This window comes from Solanum verrucosum, unplaced genomic scaffold, assembly GCF_900185275.1.
Source record: "Solanum verrucosum unplaced genomic scaffold, falcon-dt-bn FXZP01000217.1, whole genome shotgun sequence".
Classification (NCBI taxonomy): Eukaryota; Viridiplantae; Streptophyta; class Magnoliopsida; order Solanales; family Solanaceae; genus Solanum; species Solanum verrucosum.
In genome coordinates, this window is record NW_026020032.1 from 1,798,976 (window position 1) to 1,817,233 (window position 18,258).

The window sequence follows — 18,258 nt, forward strand, 5'->3', positions numbered from 1 at the left end:
TATAAGGAGACATGGTGGACCATATTTTGAGTTGTGGTGAAGTCTTTGTAAGTGGTTTTGATTGAAATTACATTCATGAATATAACATCATTAATAAATTTTATTAAAAAGTTGAGTAATATTTTGTTTATTTTAAGTGAGACTTAGCTATCTAATTAACTTTTTACTGTTCTCTTTCTTTGGAGTTGTTAGTAAGATTCGAAAAGATCTCTTGCTATGGAAAAGAAAAACACAAATTAATTAATTATTAATTAAAGAAACAAAGACAAGAAAAGAAGAAAACTATGGATGGAGTTTAAGTGTTCAACGTCAATCACGTAAACATCATGAATAATACTTCATAATTAAATTAAAACATAATATAGTGGGGTCCAAACTTCAACGATAACTTAATTACCGCTAAGTATTCTTGCAAATCAATATTACAGACATTAAAAAGGAAATCTATTGTCATTAAATGTCTCTTTTGTTGTAGTCACTAACTATATTTATAACTTAAACAATGATATATGGTAGTGTCTTGGTGAATACTGACACATAAAGACGAATTCAAAATTTAAAAACTTATAAGTTGTCTTGCAACGACACCAAATACTATATAATCATGATTGAATTTACAATAGATATTCATCTATACATATAAGATCTGAATTGAAATTATTGCATTTACGTGAACCGGTAATCAACTATGAAAAAGAGGTGATTTGAAGCTAAAAGTCTAGCCATCAACTCAAGTATAGGTCATGTCAAAAAGCAAATTTATCGGTGCTTAAAGTCTATGAATCTTAGGTTAGATACTATTCCTCCATCACACATGTGGATTACAAAATAATTTATCTTAGTAATCTACGAATATTATTATTTTTATTTATCGTGAAGTAGTAAGCTTAAGTATATATTCGTACAAATAATGAACGTTAAAAGTTGTTCGACTCTACAACAAGAGGTTGGCTCTACAAAAATGTACTCTGATCCAATTCGTCAGAATTCAGTAATTTTTTTAGAGTGGTGGGTTTACCATGCGCAACACGCCCCCTTCCACGAGTCGAATGGCGGGAGGGGTGTAGGAAACTTTCACTACACCGGCAGTGTAGCAGAGCCCAGCTTAAAAAGTATCGGGCCTCAACACGTTAAGGCCCACAATGGTAGAGTCGATGGAAATAGTGGGCCATCATTGAATAGGTTTTTGGGCCCTATTTTGATGACCCTTTTGAATTGGATTTACAAAATTTATTTATTTATTTCACACTAAAAAGGAAAAAAAAAATATCCTTGTTGTTAAGAATTCGATTTTTTGTAATTTATTATTTGCTATAGCGATTTCAAGTAATTAAATGTATGTGAACCCGTAATCTATATTATAGATCCGCCCATACTAAGCTAGTATATACCTAGATAATCATCCATAATTCCCCACCTACCCCATTATTCAAAAGATTTAGTCTTGTAGTCCATAACGAATGTTATTTCGTTATATATGTATATTTTTTATCGGAGATCATAATTAAAGTATAACATAAAATATATGATATCTTTGTATGATTATTTTCTTTCATTCAAATTGTAAGTAACCATAGGAGATCATTTTCTCAGACGATCTCGTTACTTGAATATTGTTTTATGAAAAAAAATGTGAGGGGGAGCCATTTTGGAAGTTAGTTTGTCTTGATCAAAAGGTAGGATTTTAGAGTTTGGATAATGATATACTCATAATGTGAAGTTTACTTGGCACACCAAGTGCTTAATTGAAGTAAGAAGACAAAATTTGTTGAGGAGACTTGTCCTTTTTTGAAGTTACCAATTTATTTGCAAGTATAGTTAAGCTTTGATATGATTTTACATACACCATAACATTTGTATGACTTTACCACTTTTTAAAATTTATTTTATAACATTTAAGCAATTAAAAAAAATTGCCATTAAAAACACATATAAATGTTTTTTTTAAAAATAAATGTACTAATAATTGAGAGGGCTGAAAGGAAGCTCGATGAAGTGAAAGAACTGAAAAGGAATTTCGATATATAATATATGGAGAGGAAAATTCATTAACAAATAATAGAACACCTAATTAAGTACAATGAAAGGTATAGATTGAAGGATTGTGATTGCATAACCCACTATAACTTAAAAAGAATTTGATTCACCATTAATGGCAAAAAATCCGCTAAAAAACAAAATCCCATTTGCTCCTATGTGTTATATTTGGATACAACATGCAAAATTGATTGGACTATAGTTGAACCCAAGGCATGTGATATGACTCAAATATTAAATCATTGCCCTATATTTTTATTTGTGCACCTAACAATTACTCTTTATAATAAAAGCATTAATTAGCTATCGATATGTTATAATATGTTAAATCGTACATTATCGATGTTTATAAGTTAAATTACGTACCTTGCACTCCGGAGCATAACTTAGGAGAGGTGAAGTCAAGTTTTGAACTTGACAAATTCCAAATTCTAGATTATTGACATAAAATGTTACGATAGTAATTGAGTTTTGAATTTAATTTTTGTTCACATATTTATTAATTTTTTTAATTTAAATACATAGTTTAAACTAAAATTACATATTGAGTACGTCAACTTCTAGATCCGACTCCCATCTAGAGGTTAATGATCGAGTGTATTAGGAATCATGATCGGTCAAGTACTTTAAATCTCAATAAAGACCAAAAATACTAGGTGATGTTCTCTCCATCTGTCCAAGTGTTGATGAAATGTTTACTCGATACTTGTAATTGATGAAAGATAATAGATACCTCATAAAATTAATTGAGATATGTGTATATTAATTCAAATCTTTTGTGTGTGGGGGGGGGGGGGGGTGGAGGGGTTAAATCACCTTTTTCTTGTAATTGGTTGAGTTATCTAATATTTCATAGAAGTGGGGCTTTTATTTTGTTGATTGTGATCATGTGAAGTAATATAGCAAGCTATCTACTATGAAAGGTACTTTAATTTGTTCCATCAATTTAGCATGATTGCCTCACTTAGAGGGAGCTAGCTAGCTTTCACCAAGTGATGTTTGAACTTATAGATTGAGACAAAAGTAAACCACAAAACCTTTATTATAAAAATTATATTGTCTAGCATATAATATTTATAATATGATGAGTCTTCTCCTTTTGTCTTTTTATTAACTTCTATAAATAAATATTGCTTCATATAAGAACTTGAGTGGAAGGTGACAAAACAATTGATTTTAAAAAAAAAATTCTTGATTAATTAAATTAAGAAAGTGGATGTCTACATCACTTAAAAATGCACTAATGAAGGAGAAATTATTGGGCCCTCTAAGAAAAAAAGAATATAATATATAATTAAAAAAACAGCTAGCTATGAGTACTATAGGGGTTAAGTTATTTTTTTGTTTCATGATCAGACAAAAGTTGTGGGAATGAGATTGATTTTTTCCAAGTTCTTTTGCCTCACCAACCACTTCAAGAGTTGCTTCACTTTGTACTACTCATATGTCAAAAAGCTCTTAGAAGAAACCTTTTTTTAATAATTGTGGTATCCGAATTTAACTTATACATAATATTACAAGATATCTGTTATTTTCTATCGGTATAAATATAGAGTAATTTTACCCATTAAGGCGTAAATAGAGTCAAAACAATCACCAAATTTGTTTTTCGCGCCTCTATTAAATTTGAACCTGACAAATAATGATTCTCAACCTGATCATTATTTCATATTTTTAATGGAGAAAAGAAATTCTTCATTTTTTCCTTTCTTCTCTTCTTCCAAGTGCTCAAATTTTCACAATAGCAGTAGAAACGAATTTAGAAAAAGTAAAAAACGTCACACCTGAGATTTGAGCATGTATTTATCTTATTTTAAAGAAGCTTCAATATTTTGTATAATTATGTTATTTTTATTCTATTTATGCAGTATAACTTTTCGATCAGTAAAATTAAATTTTGATTTGGAATATTAATCAATCGATTACTCAAATTACTGAACTAAAATATATCATTTGAGTTAAAATCACTGAATTTGATTGAATCTGTATTTAAATATGTTCAGTGGGTAAATATTTTGATTGAATTTATCAGAAAAGAACAAATAGTAATGTTTTTATACATAAAGATTTGGAAGTTTTTAACTATTTCAGTGAGAATTCGTTTTTCAGCATGCATATTTTAGTGAGCTGATTCTGTAGAAAATGAGTGAAAAGTCTTGTTCTATACATATATTTTTCACCCATTTACAACATTAAAAAAAACCTTTATTCCTAATAGTCGGGTAAGCATTATATCTATTTACGAGCAAGCATGGTGTGGTAACCCTCAAATTATGGGAGTAAATGATTTGTTACAACATATTAAACGTAGAATATTATTTATTTTATATTATAGATTGTATATAAATATAATTTATTATATTTCGTATCACAAGGACTACTTTCTTTTCTTTTTGTTTGTATTTAAATCAACTTTAACATGAAATAATATGATACTGAATAAGGTGCAATGATAATTATATACTATATTTGAACTATTATTAGAAGAAGATTTGATGCAAACTAATGTAGGGACCTAATGAATTATTAAAGGGGGAAGACAATTGGATGATATAATACAAAGAAAAAAAATAAGAAATATTAGTTTAGATTGGATGCTTTTCTTGTCTTATGATATACTTTGACATTGAGGGTTGTGGTGATCTTATTGAAAGAAATAAAGATAAAAGAAAAGATTGTGATTTGCAATCATAATAATCATATATTTGAAAACTCATGTGGCTATATTTATAAATTTAAATTTTGAATCTGCTCCTCCGATACATTACTACACACAAACACATACATCACAACTAATTGCAAAGAGCCGACCTTCCATTATATTGTATGAACATAATTCAAACTAATATTCACTTTTGCACCGAAAAGAAACTAAGGTGCCCCCAAAAAAAGAAATGCATAATAGTTTCCCACTTAATCATTTTATTTTATTTTACTTTAATTTAGGTGCTATCTTTTTCTCACCTTTTTTAGTGTTGCATTATCTTGCTTTCGTGTCTACACGTAAGCTTTGTTAACACACATAAAACCATTGGTTATTTATCCATAATTAACTAAGCACAAACTCTCATCTTATATATATATATACTAATCAAGCATAATTTTATGTTCTATAAATTAACCTTGTAAAAGATATTTACAATATAAAGTTTACACATGTAAATATTTATAATAAACATGAATTGATAGTTTAGAAATAATAGATAAGCTAAAGGGATGCAAGGGGTTCAACTTAATCGTCTTCTTCACACAAAAATCGTGTAGCACGAATTGGACATAAACGAATCATTTTGTTATATATTATCTATTGAATTCCCTTGATATAAGCAAGATGGAGTTCTAAAATTACTTTTGGTTATAGGTTTAAATTATAGGTATGACGACATAGTATTATTTTTAAAATAAGATTTTCTTCAATGAATTTCTGGCTTCGGACTTCTACCTCCACGAGGTAGAAGGTTTTCGTACATTCTACTCCTCTCCAAAATCTCACTAGCTCGTGAAATTTCACTGAATATGTTATTGTTGTTTTTGTTGTTGAATTTATGGCTCTGATACAGCCTAAAAAGTGATATATATCTAAACCATCCAAACAAATAAAATCTTTATACTATCAATATATATATATATATATATATATATATATATATATAAAGATTAAGTAAGAAGTCACTCACTTTGTGTTATAATTTTTTAAAATAAGAAAACAAATTCCCAACCCCCTACCCCTCTTTTCCACACCCTTAAAAATCTCCTAGTCTTTTCCCATTATATATGTAGTAACAAATGGTTCTTGTTTGGACAGCTTTCCACCAAGGCTTTCTTAGTTTAATTCTTTTTGTTCAAGTGGAAGACAATTAAAAGACAACTAATTGTGCTTTGACTCAAGAACAGCACTTGACTAATACTATATATACATAATTCATCCAAAAAAAAATTTAAAAATTCATCCAATCAAGCCCTAGATCTCAAAGCTAGGAGAACTAGATATAGTCTTCATGTGTGATAGGTTTGGGTCCCACATTTGGACCAATTGTATTTTATTTGAGATCAAAGATTAATAAAGCATATCAAAGGATTAGTTAAGAATTTTTGAAGAACAAAACATATCTTTCAAGATTTGTTTTAATTCCATTTAATAAAATTACTAGTTTTGTTTTATTATTAGTAGTTTACATCAAGGAATATTAACTTCTAATATATGAAGTTACAAGGATGCAAGGGCTAAGTTTTGTGATCTAGATTGTGTATATAGAACAAGATTCCAATAATTAGAGGTGAATGTAGCGCATAAATAAAATACGAGTTCATTTGAACTAATAGATTTGACTCAAATTTTATATAATTTCAAATAATTTCCAACTAATTAAATAACAAATTTTGATGCTAGTGTGGTGCCTTTTTTAAATTTATTTCATATAGGTATTGGGGGACACTTTTTTAATTTATTCCTTAAATTTTACGTGATATAAATTTGAATCAATCAGGCTAACATAGATAGATGATCATACTAAACAAAAAAGAATCATAGACAAGTGAGAAAGTTGTATGGATAAAAGAAAAGTAAAAAGGTAAAGTAGATCAATCTTTTTACTTAGCCATTCACATCATAAAAGTTTAGATATAACTTAAAATTAAAGTTCTTTTAACATATCACATGAATATTTACATGCAAATACAACGAATTTAATATTTCACATAACTTGAACTCTAAATTTGCAAACAATAAGTAGAAAAAAAGACATAAATATCATAAAATGGATGTAAGGAATTTTTTTTTCTTTGAGTGAAAAAATAAATAAATAATCTGAGATATACAAGATCCTATTTTTTGATAAAATTTAAACTAATTCAAAGGCTTAGATGCAAATCCAGCCCAAATGCATCATCAAAATTGGGTCCAGAATCCATACCCGAAAATCTACTCAATGACGGCCCATCAACTCTAGCACTATGGGCCTTAACTTGTTGAGGCCCAACACTAGTTAAGCTAGATTCCGCTACACTGCCGGTATATTGTAAGTTCCCTACACCCCGCACCCCCGTAGAATTCGGGAACACACAACCATGCGACACGTGAAAGGGTGGCGTGGGGCGGGGAACGTAAACCCACGACGGAGATGTCGTGGGCACCATCACACTTCCTGAGGGAGCGAGGAGGTGTGATGGTGGCGCGAAAGCGGATATAATAGGGTTCCTCATATATGCATTTCTACTAGCTTGAATTTGGGCACGTTTCAATTGTTGCCTTTCTTTTTTATGAGCATTTTGATGTCCACCTAATGCTTGTGAATTTGCAAATTCTCTACAACAATATTGACACTCGTATTTCCGGCCATCTGAGGCCGGAAAATTGCCGGATTCCGGCGATCCTGACGACGTTTTTGTCGATTCAACCTCTTGTTCTTGATCCTCCGTCACGTTGAAACCGAATAATTTTAAACGTCCGTTGCTTGTACGATTATTATTATGCTTACTTTGAAACTCCAATTCCGCCATATTGTATATATGTATGTATATATATATATAACTAGAGTTTTTTTTGTGTGTGTGTTTTTGTATGAATATATGTATGTGTTAGTGTGTGTGTGTGTGTGTGTTTTTATGGAGAGGGAAATTATACACAAAATATGAGATGAAATTGAGATAGAAAGAAAGAGAGAGAAAGAGGAAGCAAATGGGAAATAAGGTCTAAGTGAAGTTGTTGCATGTGTGGGGTATTTATACTAGTTTTAAAGGTTTTTTTCTTTTTCTTGAAGTTTGTGTGTTTTTTTTTCCTTGTCTAGTTTACATACTATTACTATAACAGCTCGAGTATGATTTCATAAGCGAGGTTTAAAAGAAATGAACTATATAGCGAGATCTTTTTATTATTTTTATGGGATAGAAGTGTTGTTTTTAATAGATTCACGACTCGTTAAAAATATTATTCAAAACATGTTTGAAAGATTCAAGAATAAATAAAACATGATATTCTAATATACATGATTTTTTTTTTCTTTTTCCAATTTTTCTTAAAAAGAATATTACATTTTTTATTTTTAAAATGTATTAATTTTTTAAAAAAATTACTGTCACATACATATCTAAGCCTTATTTTAGAACAAGTTCTTCAAGTCTTCTTTCCTTCTAAAAAAATGTATTTAGTTAAACAAGTGTACATAAATTAGGATGAAGAAATTGTTTTTTTTTAAATGTTTTTCTTGTTTTTGAGTGTGGAAAGAGAGATAATTAATGTATATATATTGGTTGATGACATCTCAAAAAGAAAGAAAAGAGAGTGTAAGCTTTTTTAGAATATGACCCAAGATCAACACTAGGGGTCCCAATGTCTCATGGAAAAATAATACGCGATGCCACGAAAATACCCTATTTAGAAAAGAGTTCAAATTTTATATATCGACAGTGTACTGTATAAGGTATAATAATAATAACATATATAATGAAATTTCATAATGTGAAAAATTGTTTTTGAAACACAAATTATTATAATATAATCGATAAATTTTAAATGTTGAATCTATGATAAAAAATTATTTGATAATTACGTACATGAAAAGATTTAGGATCTAAGAAAACGACATTGTTTAGTGACACGAAGTGGAAACACAAAGTCTAGTTAATTCGTAGGACATATATAAACTTATATAGGTGGGGGAAGGGAAGTTATATATCAAGTCATTTTTCTGTTTTTTTTTTTTTAAATAATAATAAATTATTTTCTTGAAAGTGCAAAAAAATTGTCATTGTTTTCAAGAAAATATTGAATAAAGTGTGATGCATGTGAAATTTGTAGGGTTGTTGAGAACTATCAAATGATTGAGTTACATGTACTGTTTTACCTTTCTTTTTGCTGTGCATTGTTTTTCTGTTTCATTGTATTTGGTGGTTTGGTTTGGATCAATTCAATTTGTAAACTAAGTTATAACGAAATTATAATTTTGAAATATTTTTTTAGGAAAAATGTAGACGCTAGTATGTCGATAGTAGTGTTGAAAAATTATTGTTTTTCTATTTTACATTCCACTGAAAAATGCGTGGCTATTTTTATAGATATTTTGATTGAATTAGTGAGAATGAAAAACAAAAATAATAATGTTTTCTTACGGAAAAATAGAGAGTTTCCTACATTTAAGTGAGAATCTGTTTCTTATCATGCATTTTTCTAGTGAATTGATTCAGTGAGAAATGAGTGGAAAACTCATGTTGTATAGCACAAATTTTCATTGATTTATAGCGAGAAAAATCTTTATTTCTAGTTGTTGTAATTAAGGATTTTCGACAAAAAAATATTCTTAATCTAGAACTTCAAACGTGTGTTTATTCATGATGGACAGAGTAACACGAAATTGAATTAAATAAAATATAAATTTAGTTATAATCTTAATTCTAAAATATCTCATCTTATCCGAACAGACGATCCTATTATTTATTTATTTTGCTTTTTGTGAAAGAAACTAGATGGAAAATTCCAGAGAAATCCAAATGTATATGATTGGATTAGGGGACAGAATATCATATTAGATTTTTGGTTAAAGTTGTCTATAAAGTGGTAAACATATATAAATGCCGGCGCTTTTGTGAATGAATTTAAGTTTAACACGATTGTATTTTAAAGTAGAATCGAGATTTAAATTTTATGATTTTAAATTCTAAAATAACGAGTAATAACATGTTCTAAGTTATACTTATTTATTGATTTTTAAAAAAAATATAATATTCAAATAAAATCTATTAAATTTATCTGAACCAAACTCATATTTAGCTTTTTACCTTCACGCCTAATTATAGTATTATCAAAGATCGATCTTTGTACACGATTGATAAATTTTACCTCATAATAAAAAGTTAACTATTATTTTTACCAAATTACTTATTAATACTCATCAAGAAATTTACATATAATTATATATTTAATAAATATTTTTTTATTTCATAAGTGGGAAAAAAACTTAAAATCTTTATGACATTATCTAAGATATCTAAATAGAGAATTTACGTTATATAAATTGACAGAGTTAGGTTGTGTTACACTATTATTATAATCTAAACTTTAATAGTATGTTAATTATATTTTTATCATGTTATTGCTTAATATTTCTTGTAAATAATTATCTATAATTACCTATTTATAAACAAAGTTAACTTTATTACTTTCTTCTTTTAGTTTATACTTATGTTGATGCAAATCCAAAAGACGAGAGAATTATTATTGTAATATACCAACATTAATATAAAAGATCGAACGATACTCTTTGTCTGCCTTAAATAAGTAAATATTTATCTAATTTACCTAAAATAGGAAAATATGAACTAAGAGACATACAGTTTCTTTAATAGGGATATTATTAAATTATGTTGATAATAATTATTTGTGTATGGTGTTAAGCAATGGGCCATATTTAGGGGCGGCGTTTTTGATAAGATTTTTTTTTATTCTAATATTTTCTTTGGGGGCGCTTTCAACATGATTTTTCTCATCCTTAGGAGTTCAAATTCGATATTTCTGATTAAAAGTGGGAGAATCTCAGTCATCCCATCATGAACTATGTTGGTAACGATATTAACTTTTCCTTTATAATCTCTAGACAATATTTATGCCACCTAATATTTTGAGAAAAACAAGCAAGATTGTAGCTTAAATAGCTTATTTGATTAGCTAGCTATTTAAATTGTTACCTTATTGATAAGAGTTTGATCTCCGCAGAGGGAAAAAAGAAATCACAACATTATGACTAAAATGAACGAATGAACTAACATAACAATGTTCTAAAAGTTATCAGGTGTTACAAACTTCAAATTTGAACCCCAAAAATATTACACCTTGATGATCAATTTTTAATATTATTTTTTTATAGTTGCGTGATTGACGTTGATAACCATTTTCTTTTATTAAAAAATAATTTATGCTTTTATTTATCATAGCAAGAGATCTTTCAAAATCTTACTAACTACACAAGACAGAGAGAAAAGCTAATTTTGGAAGGCAAAGTGTACGTATATCGTATTCTGTCTTGGAGATAGCGAAAGTATGTCTTTGATAAATCATCAATTCAAGGGAAAATAATTTAAAGTAATGTGAAAAAAGAAATAACGAAAGTAAAAAAGTCAGGACAAAATACTATATATATAAACGTTTCAATCGAAAGCTCTTACAAAGTCTTTACCACAACTCAAAATATGGTCCACCATGCATCATGTGTTTTTGTTAAATATATTTTTATTTTAATTAAATCTATGAGTGAATGTTTATATTCTTTAAATTCCACCGTTAGATTCTTGTCATATTTTTTTTAAAAAATGATACATTATCGTAGTTAGGAATAATTTATTTATGAACTTCTTATCTTAACCATAATAATATGACTCCATGACTAAAGAAATCAGAAAAAAAAATCCACAAATAATTCTTTTCGGTGCTAAATTGCTGGTAGCTAACAGATTTTTTAATAATTTGCCATCAAATAAGATTAGCTAAGAATTTTATTGTTTAAAATAGAATTTTAGCTTTTCTTTTTGGTAATTATGCTACCTATTCTCAAAAACAAAAATTTCAAAAAGTCAACCTAACCATGACTAAATTTGATTATTATTTTATATGGTACTATATGTTTAACTTTTTTTCTTCTTCTTTTTATAAAAAAAAAAAATATTTTTGAGATTGTGGAGGTGAGCAAAGGAGGCAAAAATCCATGCATCATAAATGTATATATGCAGGGTCCATATAGTATTATACATTATAGTACAATGGTGATTATGGGGTTCGTTAAATTAACCTGAAATTATGATATCTAGATTTAGGAGTTAATTAGAATTAGATTAGGTCCTACAATGAAAGCTTATAAGAGAATATATATTTTTTCAACACTAAACCTAACTGCCTATAAGTTTAAAAAATGTTTAGGTTTAATCATATTTATCATTTATATGTGGATCTAATGATTTTCACTTTTGTTTGTTTCTTATCTTATCTTTGGTGGGAATATTAGAAAATAGAAAATATATAGAAATGAAGCAAAGGATTGGGCCACAATTAGCCCTTCTATATGGGGCTCAAGAAGTTGGTTTGACTTGTAAAGAAAGTGTTTAATAAAGTTAATTGGAATATAATGGAATGGATAAGATCTTTTTATATTTAATCAGATTTGAGCTCGGGTCTTTAAAACGAAGAAAACTTGATATAGAGTATTGTTTTCCTTTTATTAGCCTTACGTAAAACGAATCAAAACTATTCGAGTCAGTCATGATCGAGTACCTTATGGCTTATATCATATAGTTATTTTTAAAAAAGTGACATTCTCTTACCATTAAGGAATATATCGGGATGAATGATCTGATCATTTCACCCTTAATTAATTAGATCGGATTCAAATCTTAGCTTGAAAATGAAAACTCTTGTTATGAGTATTTACTCATTTTATGTTTTTTATGTGTGGTACAAATTTAAATTAATTGAATCGAAGAGTGTGAAATTAACTTGGCACTACTAATTAAGTTGTTGAGACTTTACTAGAAGTGCCTAATAAACCACACAACTTTTGGACTTCCTCTTAGGTTTATTTTGCAAGCTTGTCAAAACTAAGTGGCTATGCATACTAAATATTTTGGACTTAATTAACTTTAGGGTTTTCTAAGCTGCAATATTTTGAAAACACATAAATGAACAAAATATTTTGTACTCAAGGTTTTTATACTAGCTGGCAAAGAATTATTTCATTTCTTCTCTATTTTTTTATTTTAAAATCAAATAGAATCTTGACCATAGAAAAAACACCTTTTGATTTTCTTGCTTCCTCTCCTTTTTCTTCCATTATGGAAAGTTTTTTCTTTCTTCTTTCTTTTTTTGTTTGCTTTTTTTACTATAATAGATCCAAATGGGAGAAAATATATATGGTAAAGTAAAAATTTGCATTACGTAGGATTCATTGTCATCTATTAATCTGATTAATTCAAATTCGTTTGACACATATAAGATCCATTAAGATGACTTTTTTTCATTTTCATAGCTCGAACACGAAAGATTAAGAGTGGAGGAACTTATTGTAAACAAATTACTATATATATAGATGGTCAATTGAAAAGGGTACGCAAGTTTGAAAAAATTTGCCACACCAAGACTAGACTATAAAGAAAACTCAACTCTTTGTCTAAATCATGCAACATGCCAACATCTTGATCATATTCATTTTTAGAGTCATCATGTAGGAAAATATTCCATGGGATGTAATATTTCAACGACCAATATGTGTGATTGTATTGTCCATTTCTATGTAGTTCATTATGGTGGTAGAGTCAGAATTTTCACTAAAAAAATTCAAAAAATATAAAAAAATAAACACATGAAGCAGTCAATCAAGACGGGTAATTTCAACATTTATATAATAAATGAAATAATTTTAATCTTGTATATGAAAATTATATTATTTTCAACAAAAAGAATTTGAATGAACCTATTGTGCCCCTGGTTACACCAGACCTCCCCTAGTTTGTTGTAATACTTGGGATGAGTAGTTTTGGTTTTAGTTGATTGAGAATTAGGTTTGAATATTCACACCTTTAATTTCAACTCTCTTACAAGTTTAACTAGTTCTTGTACCATTAATCTAATCTACCATGAGACTAAATTAAACTTATTTCTTGTACTCAAATAGTTGACAAGAATAAGTTCATTTCTCCCTTTATTAACTTCACTTCTAAGTCTTAGTAACTAAGAGAAAGAAAAAGGGACAAAGTTTTTTTTTAGTTTAACCATCTTATATTCGAAATTCACTAGTCTGACTAATCAAGATTTGTGTTGTGAAACTTATTCGAAAGGAAAGTGCTTTCTATCAGGGCACAAACCCAAAACTTTGTCTAAGGGTTTGGATGATCTCATCTATCCAGAGGCGTATCCAGGAGGGGGTCACCGGGTTCACGTGAACCCATGCTCCCCTCCTGAAATCATATATAGTAGTGTTGTATTTTTTTTAAATATTTAAATATAGATATGTGAACCCACACTTGAAGTATTATACCGTGCGATTATGTTGGTTGCACCTCTCCAAGTGAGGTTAGAAATTTGAATCTTTTAGTTATCTTGTTTTATTTTCCTTTTTAAAATTGGGTAATGTCTCTCTAAGTGGTTTGGATAGGTAAAAATAACTTTGGATCTATAATTTTAAAATTTTAATTATTTTTAGTGATAAGAACCTAAATGTTAAATCAATCAAATTTATATCTTAGATCCACCTTTTTGTAATAGTGCACCCATCTCAAAATCTTGGATACGCCTCTCCATCTATCTCATCACCTTATACTTTTTGTTGATATTAAATGTTAGATTATTTGACTTCCTAAGAATAATAAAAAAGAATTATATGTATAACTAATTAAGGACTTTGGTTGTCTTATATATGCAAGTGTTCCAAGGTTACTTACATTTTATATTGAAACATATGCTATGCTTTAGGGTTGTCTCTTATATATGTAAGTGAGACTTTATTATTATAATTCTATAGGAATGAATAGATTCATAGAACCAAATTTTTTTTTTATATTTTTTATTTTTATATAGAAACATGGTATACTTAGGATAACAGTTGCAAAGAAGAGCCAAAGTCATGTTAAAATATTAGGGTTTTTGCATGCACATGGCTAGTGAAATTATATTAGGAAGAAGCACATGTGAATGTGCCTCACACTATTGAAACAAACCCAATAGTAGTATATATAGGAATCTAGGAACCAAGAACAATGTCACATTGGCCATATTTGGGTCCTACTTATACTAGAAAATTCTATGGCTCTTGGACCCCACAACTAATAATGAATAAAAATAACCACCACCTCCATCTTTTAGTACAATTTTTTTTTATTTCGATTCAGTCTACGAGTGATATTGTTCGCTTTAGTTTTCAGTCATCAGTTCAGTATCAAAACGTGTTACGAGGTCTAGAATCTTGTTTCCCTATGTACTCTATCGATATATTTGCCCTATTTTGTTGATGTGTGATTTTGCGTATGTTGTTACAAATTTCTGATTGTATATTGTAGCGTGATTGGGAAACATATGCATTTTATGTATATATCAGATTAATAATGTAAAATGTATATTGTGTATACAATTTTAAATTAGATAGTTATGATTCAATAATATGTATCAATCTCGCTTTAGCTATAATATTAAGATTAAAATATTTGATTTAATGTAAATATCGAGTGCCGAACAAATCTATTTTTAGGATGTGGTGGCTAGCTAGCATATTATACTTGTCCAATCAACTTTGTCAAGTTCTCTTGTTGATTAATTAACAACAACTGTCCTTAAACAAGTTGTTCCTTTTTCCTTGTTAATGGTTTTCCATCATCTTGATTAATACTACTAATTAAAACACTTTTAATTAAGGGGGATCTTAATCATGTTATTAACTTTCTTTGTTGTTGATTGAAAGTGATGGCAATATTATTGTTCAAAGATCTCCCAAATCCTAATTATGGCCCACCAACTTGTGTTTATCAAGATTAATCAACCAATTAGAAGTAATTAAATGGATTTTTAAACATGAAATTATATTATATTTCAGACATGATCCCATCATAATGTACAAAATAAATATAATTAAATCATTAACTTTCTAGTCATCTTACTTCCTTTTTGGAACCATTACTTTGGAAAGATCCAAAAAAATAAAAAGAATTTATAGTTAATACCCAACAATTTTGACTTAATTTTCAAGTTGAAATCTCCTTTTTGGGATGTTTTCAAAAAGCATAATTTAATTAATCCAAACAATGTGGGTATGACTCAATATAAGTCCATACATGTATTCCAAGTGACACCTACCTACTCTTTAATCATATAATAATTAAAGAGTAATGCCTAAGTCTTGTGAAGTGACAATTAGTTATAATTAATTAATAATGAAGATATTTAAATGAGTTATTGCTTACTTTAACTAAAGATTTCTACTTGCTCTCATCAGCTCAGATATACCTCTATGGTGGCAACGCACACCTTAACTAATACCAAACAATTTGTATTAGCTCTCATCACGTCAGATATCGAGTTCCTCTGTGATTTTGCACCCCATGACTATTGTCATTTGTCACGAATCAAAAATGGACGTGATGACAGTCGTCTTATCCCACCAAGACAAGTCAGCCTAAAACTCAATCATTACGATAAAATGCGGAAATTTTATAATAAACTCAAAAATACCCCAAAATCTAGTTGTCACGTGTACAAGCCTCTAAAGTATTACAATTGATTCAAAAGAAAAAAACGCAAGTCTCAAATGACATTGTTTCTAGAATAGAACAAGATCATAAATAGGAGTAAGAAGGTCCGTTGAAATGACAAGCAGCTACCTCACAAACCTCCATAAGAAGCCTCGGAAAAGAAGAGGATGAAAAGTACACAAAAATTCAGGCTCATAACCTACAAAAATTGTAGAAGCGAGGGGTGAGTACCAAACCACACGGTACTCAGCAAGTAAACCTCTAAACACAAGCTAAGGAGATAGAATACGGGTACTCCTTACACTCCAACCGAACCTCCACAACTACAACCTGCATAAAACCATCTCAACCTAACAGTTCACAGTTTACAAATTACATATCCTCAACAACAACTCAATATTCATCAAACACAACTTTCACAAAAAGGCACACAATATCAGCAACACACAAAATCAAGTTCATCAAGTAGAGGTAATCAAATATCAAGTGCTTTCCAACCACCAATAAAACACATAATAATCAAGAATGAGGGATGTCATGGGATGCAATGCAATATGACACCATGAAATGATATACCTCAGAATATCAAGTACTCTCTTAACCGTATATACATGATACTCCTCGGAAATACATCGAGAGTTCATGACCCATGGGGGACTCGTGAGGTCCATACCCCGACACGGACGATCTCCACGTGTCTGTGCAGACGATCTCAACGCACTATCATAAATCAAATAAATTCTGCACGGACGATCTCTACGTGCCCAAATTATAATCTTAACATCTCACCATCCCAGCACGGACGATCTCCACGTACCCAACTTATACATCAATCTTATGTCAATGCATGTGCACAATATGATTTCAATAAAAGGGATGATGATCACACACAAATAATTAATCACATTGCTTTTTATTACCCCTTTTTCATCATTAGAAATAATTAATGTGGTCAAGTCAACCCATCACCAAGTCTCATTACCCCCAAACACATATTACAAGGAATTACACGAATTTTATACACTTAACAAGGGTTTAGAAATCCACTTGCCTCAATCAATCAAGAATTTGCTTCCGTACTTGAGCCTTCCCTTTTCGTTGTACTTCCAAATCAAAACAATCTATTCACTTAATGACCACAATAAGATTTCAAAACTAACAACACCCATATTGCTATATGTTTAACCTTGATCCAAAAACTCACCCAAGCCAAAAATCAAGTTCTTAAGTTTCAAGCCTAATAGTTCTCGTATGATATAATACACCAATAATTACTTTCTTATCTTAATATAGCGAAACTCGAACTATAATATAATAATAATAATAAAGAATCTGGAGAAACAGTAAAATCAACCTACGGACTAACATGTATATCAATTAAAGAACAGTAACATCATTCAAACTTATATGAAAGATTTGCAATATTTTCAATATGAGCCAATCACCCCACTATCATCTACCAACTATCACCTTATGACTACCTTATAATCATTACAATAATTACCTAAAACAATTACCCACTAAAATACGTTCAACAACATTAATTGAAAGCAGCAATAGCTTCTAAAATCAATATTAATTGCTTCGTGAATTAACAATTCATTACGTGTTTAAAGAGTTCCAATTTGAAATCTCGGATGCAGTTCGCAACTTGCGATGCCGAAATCCTTGTCCGTTCCTTCTTTTCGTTAAACGAATAGTTTAAAATTTTCAAAAATAACCTACCGGGTCATTATATCATCGATCTTTATCAAGTTGTCAATTATATAGTTTATCATAAAACATGCAGACATAATTATCTTATAAGTGATCTAATTATGTAAAAAAAAAACTACAGTGTCTTACGTAAAATTTAAACTCTTATTATATTTAAATTATATATGTACGTTGATTATTAATCTATTAGCTAGGGAATTAATTAATTAATTACATAATAGTCTAATAGCATGAAGCCTAGTTTATAGAGTAGACACATCTAGACTATTTTAATTATGTTGATGTCAA

At 29.1% G+C, this 18,258-nt stretch overlaps 1 protein-coding gene across 1 annotated transcript; it reads right to left on the reverse strand.

Annotated features, from left to right (window-relative positions):
- Positions 1-6,787: 6,787 nt before the first annotated feature.
- LOC125821579 (zinc finger protein GIS3-like) lies at positions 6,788-7,536 on the reverse strand. Its single transcript, XM_049500998.1, has one exon. It carries the CDS (start codon positions 7,534-7,536, stop codon positions 6,889-6,891), a length of 648 nt encoding a protein of 215 aa, XP_049356955.1. The 3' UTR covers positions 6,788-6,888.
- Positions 7,537-18,258: the final 10,722 nt, after the last annotated feature.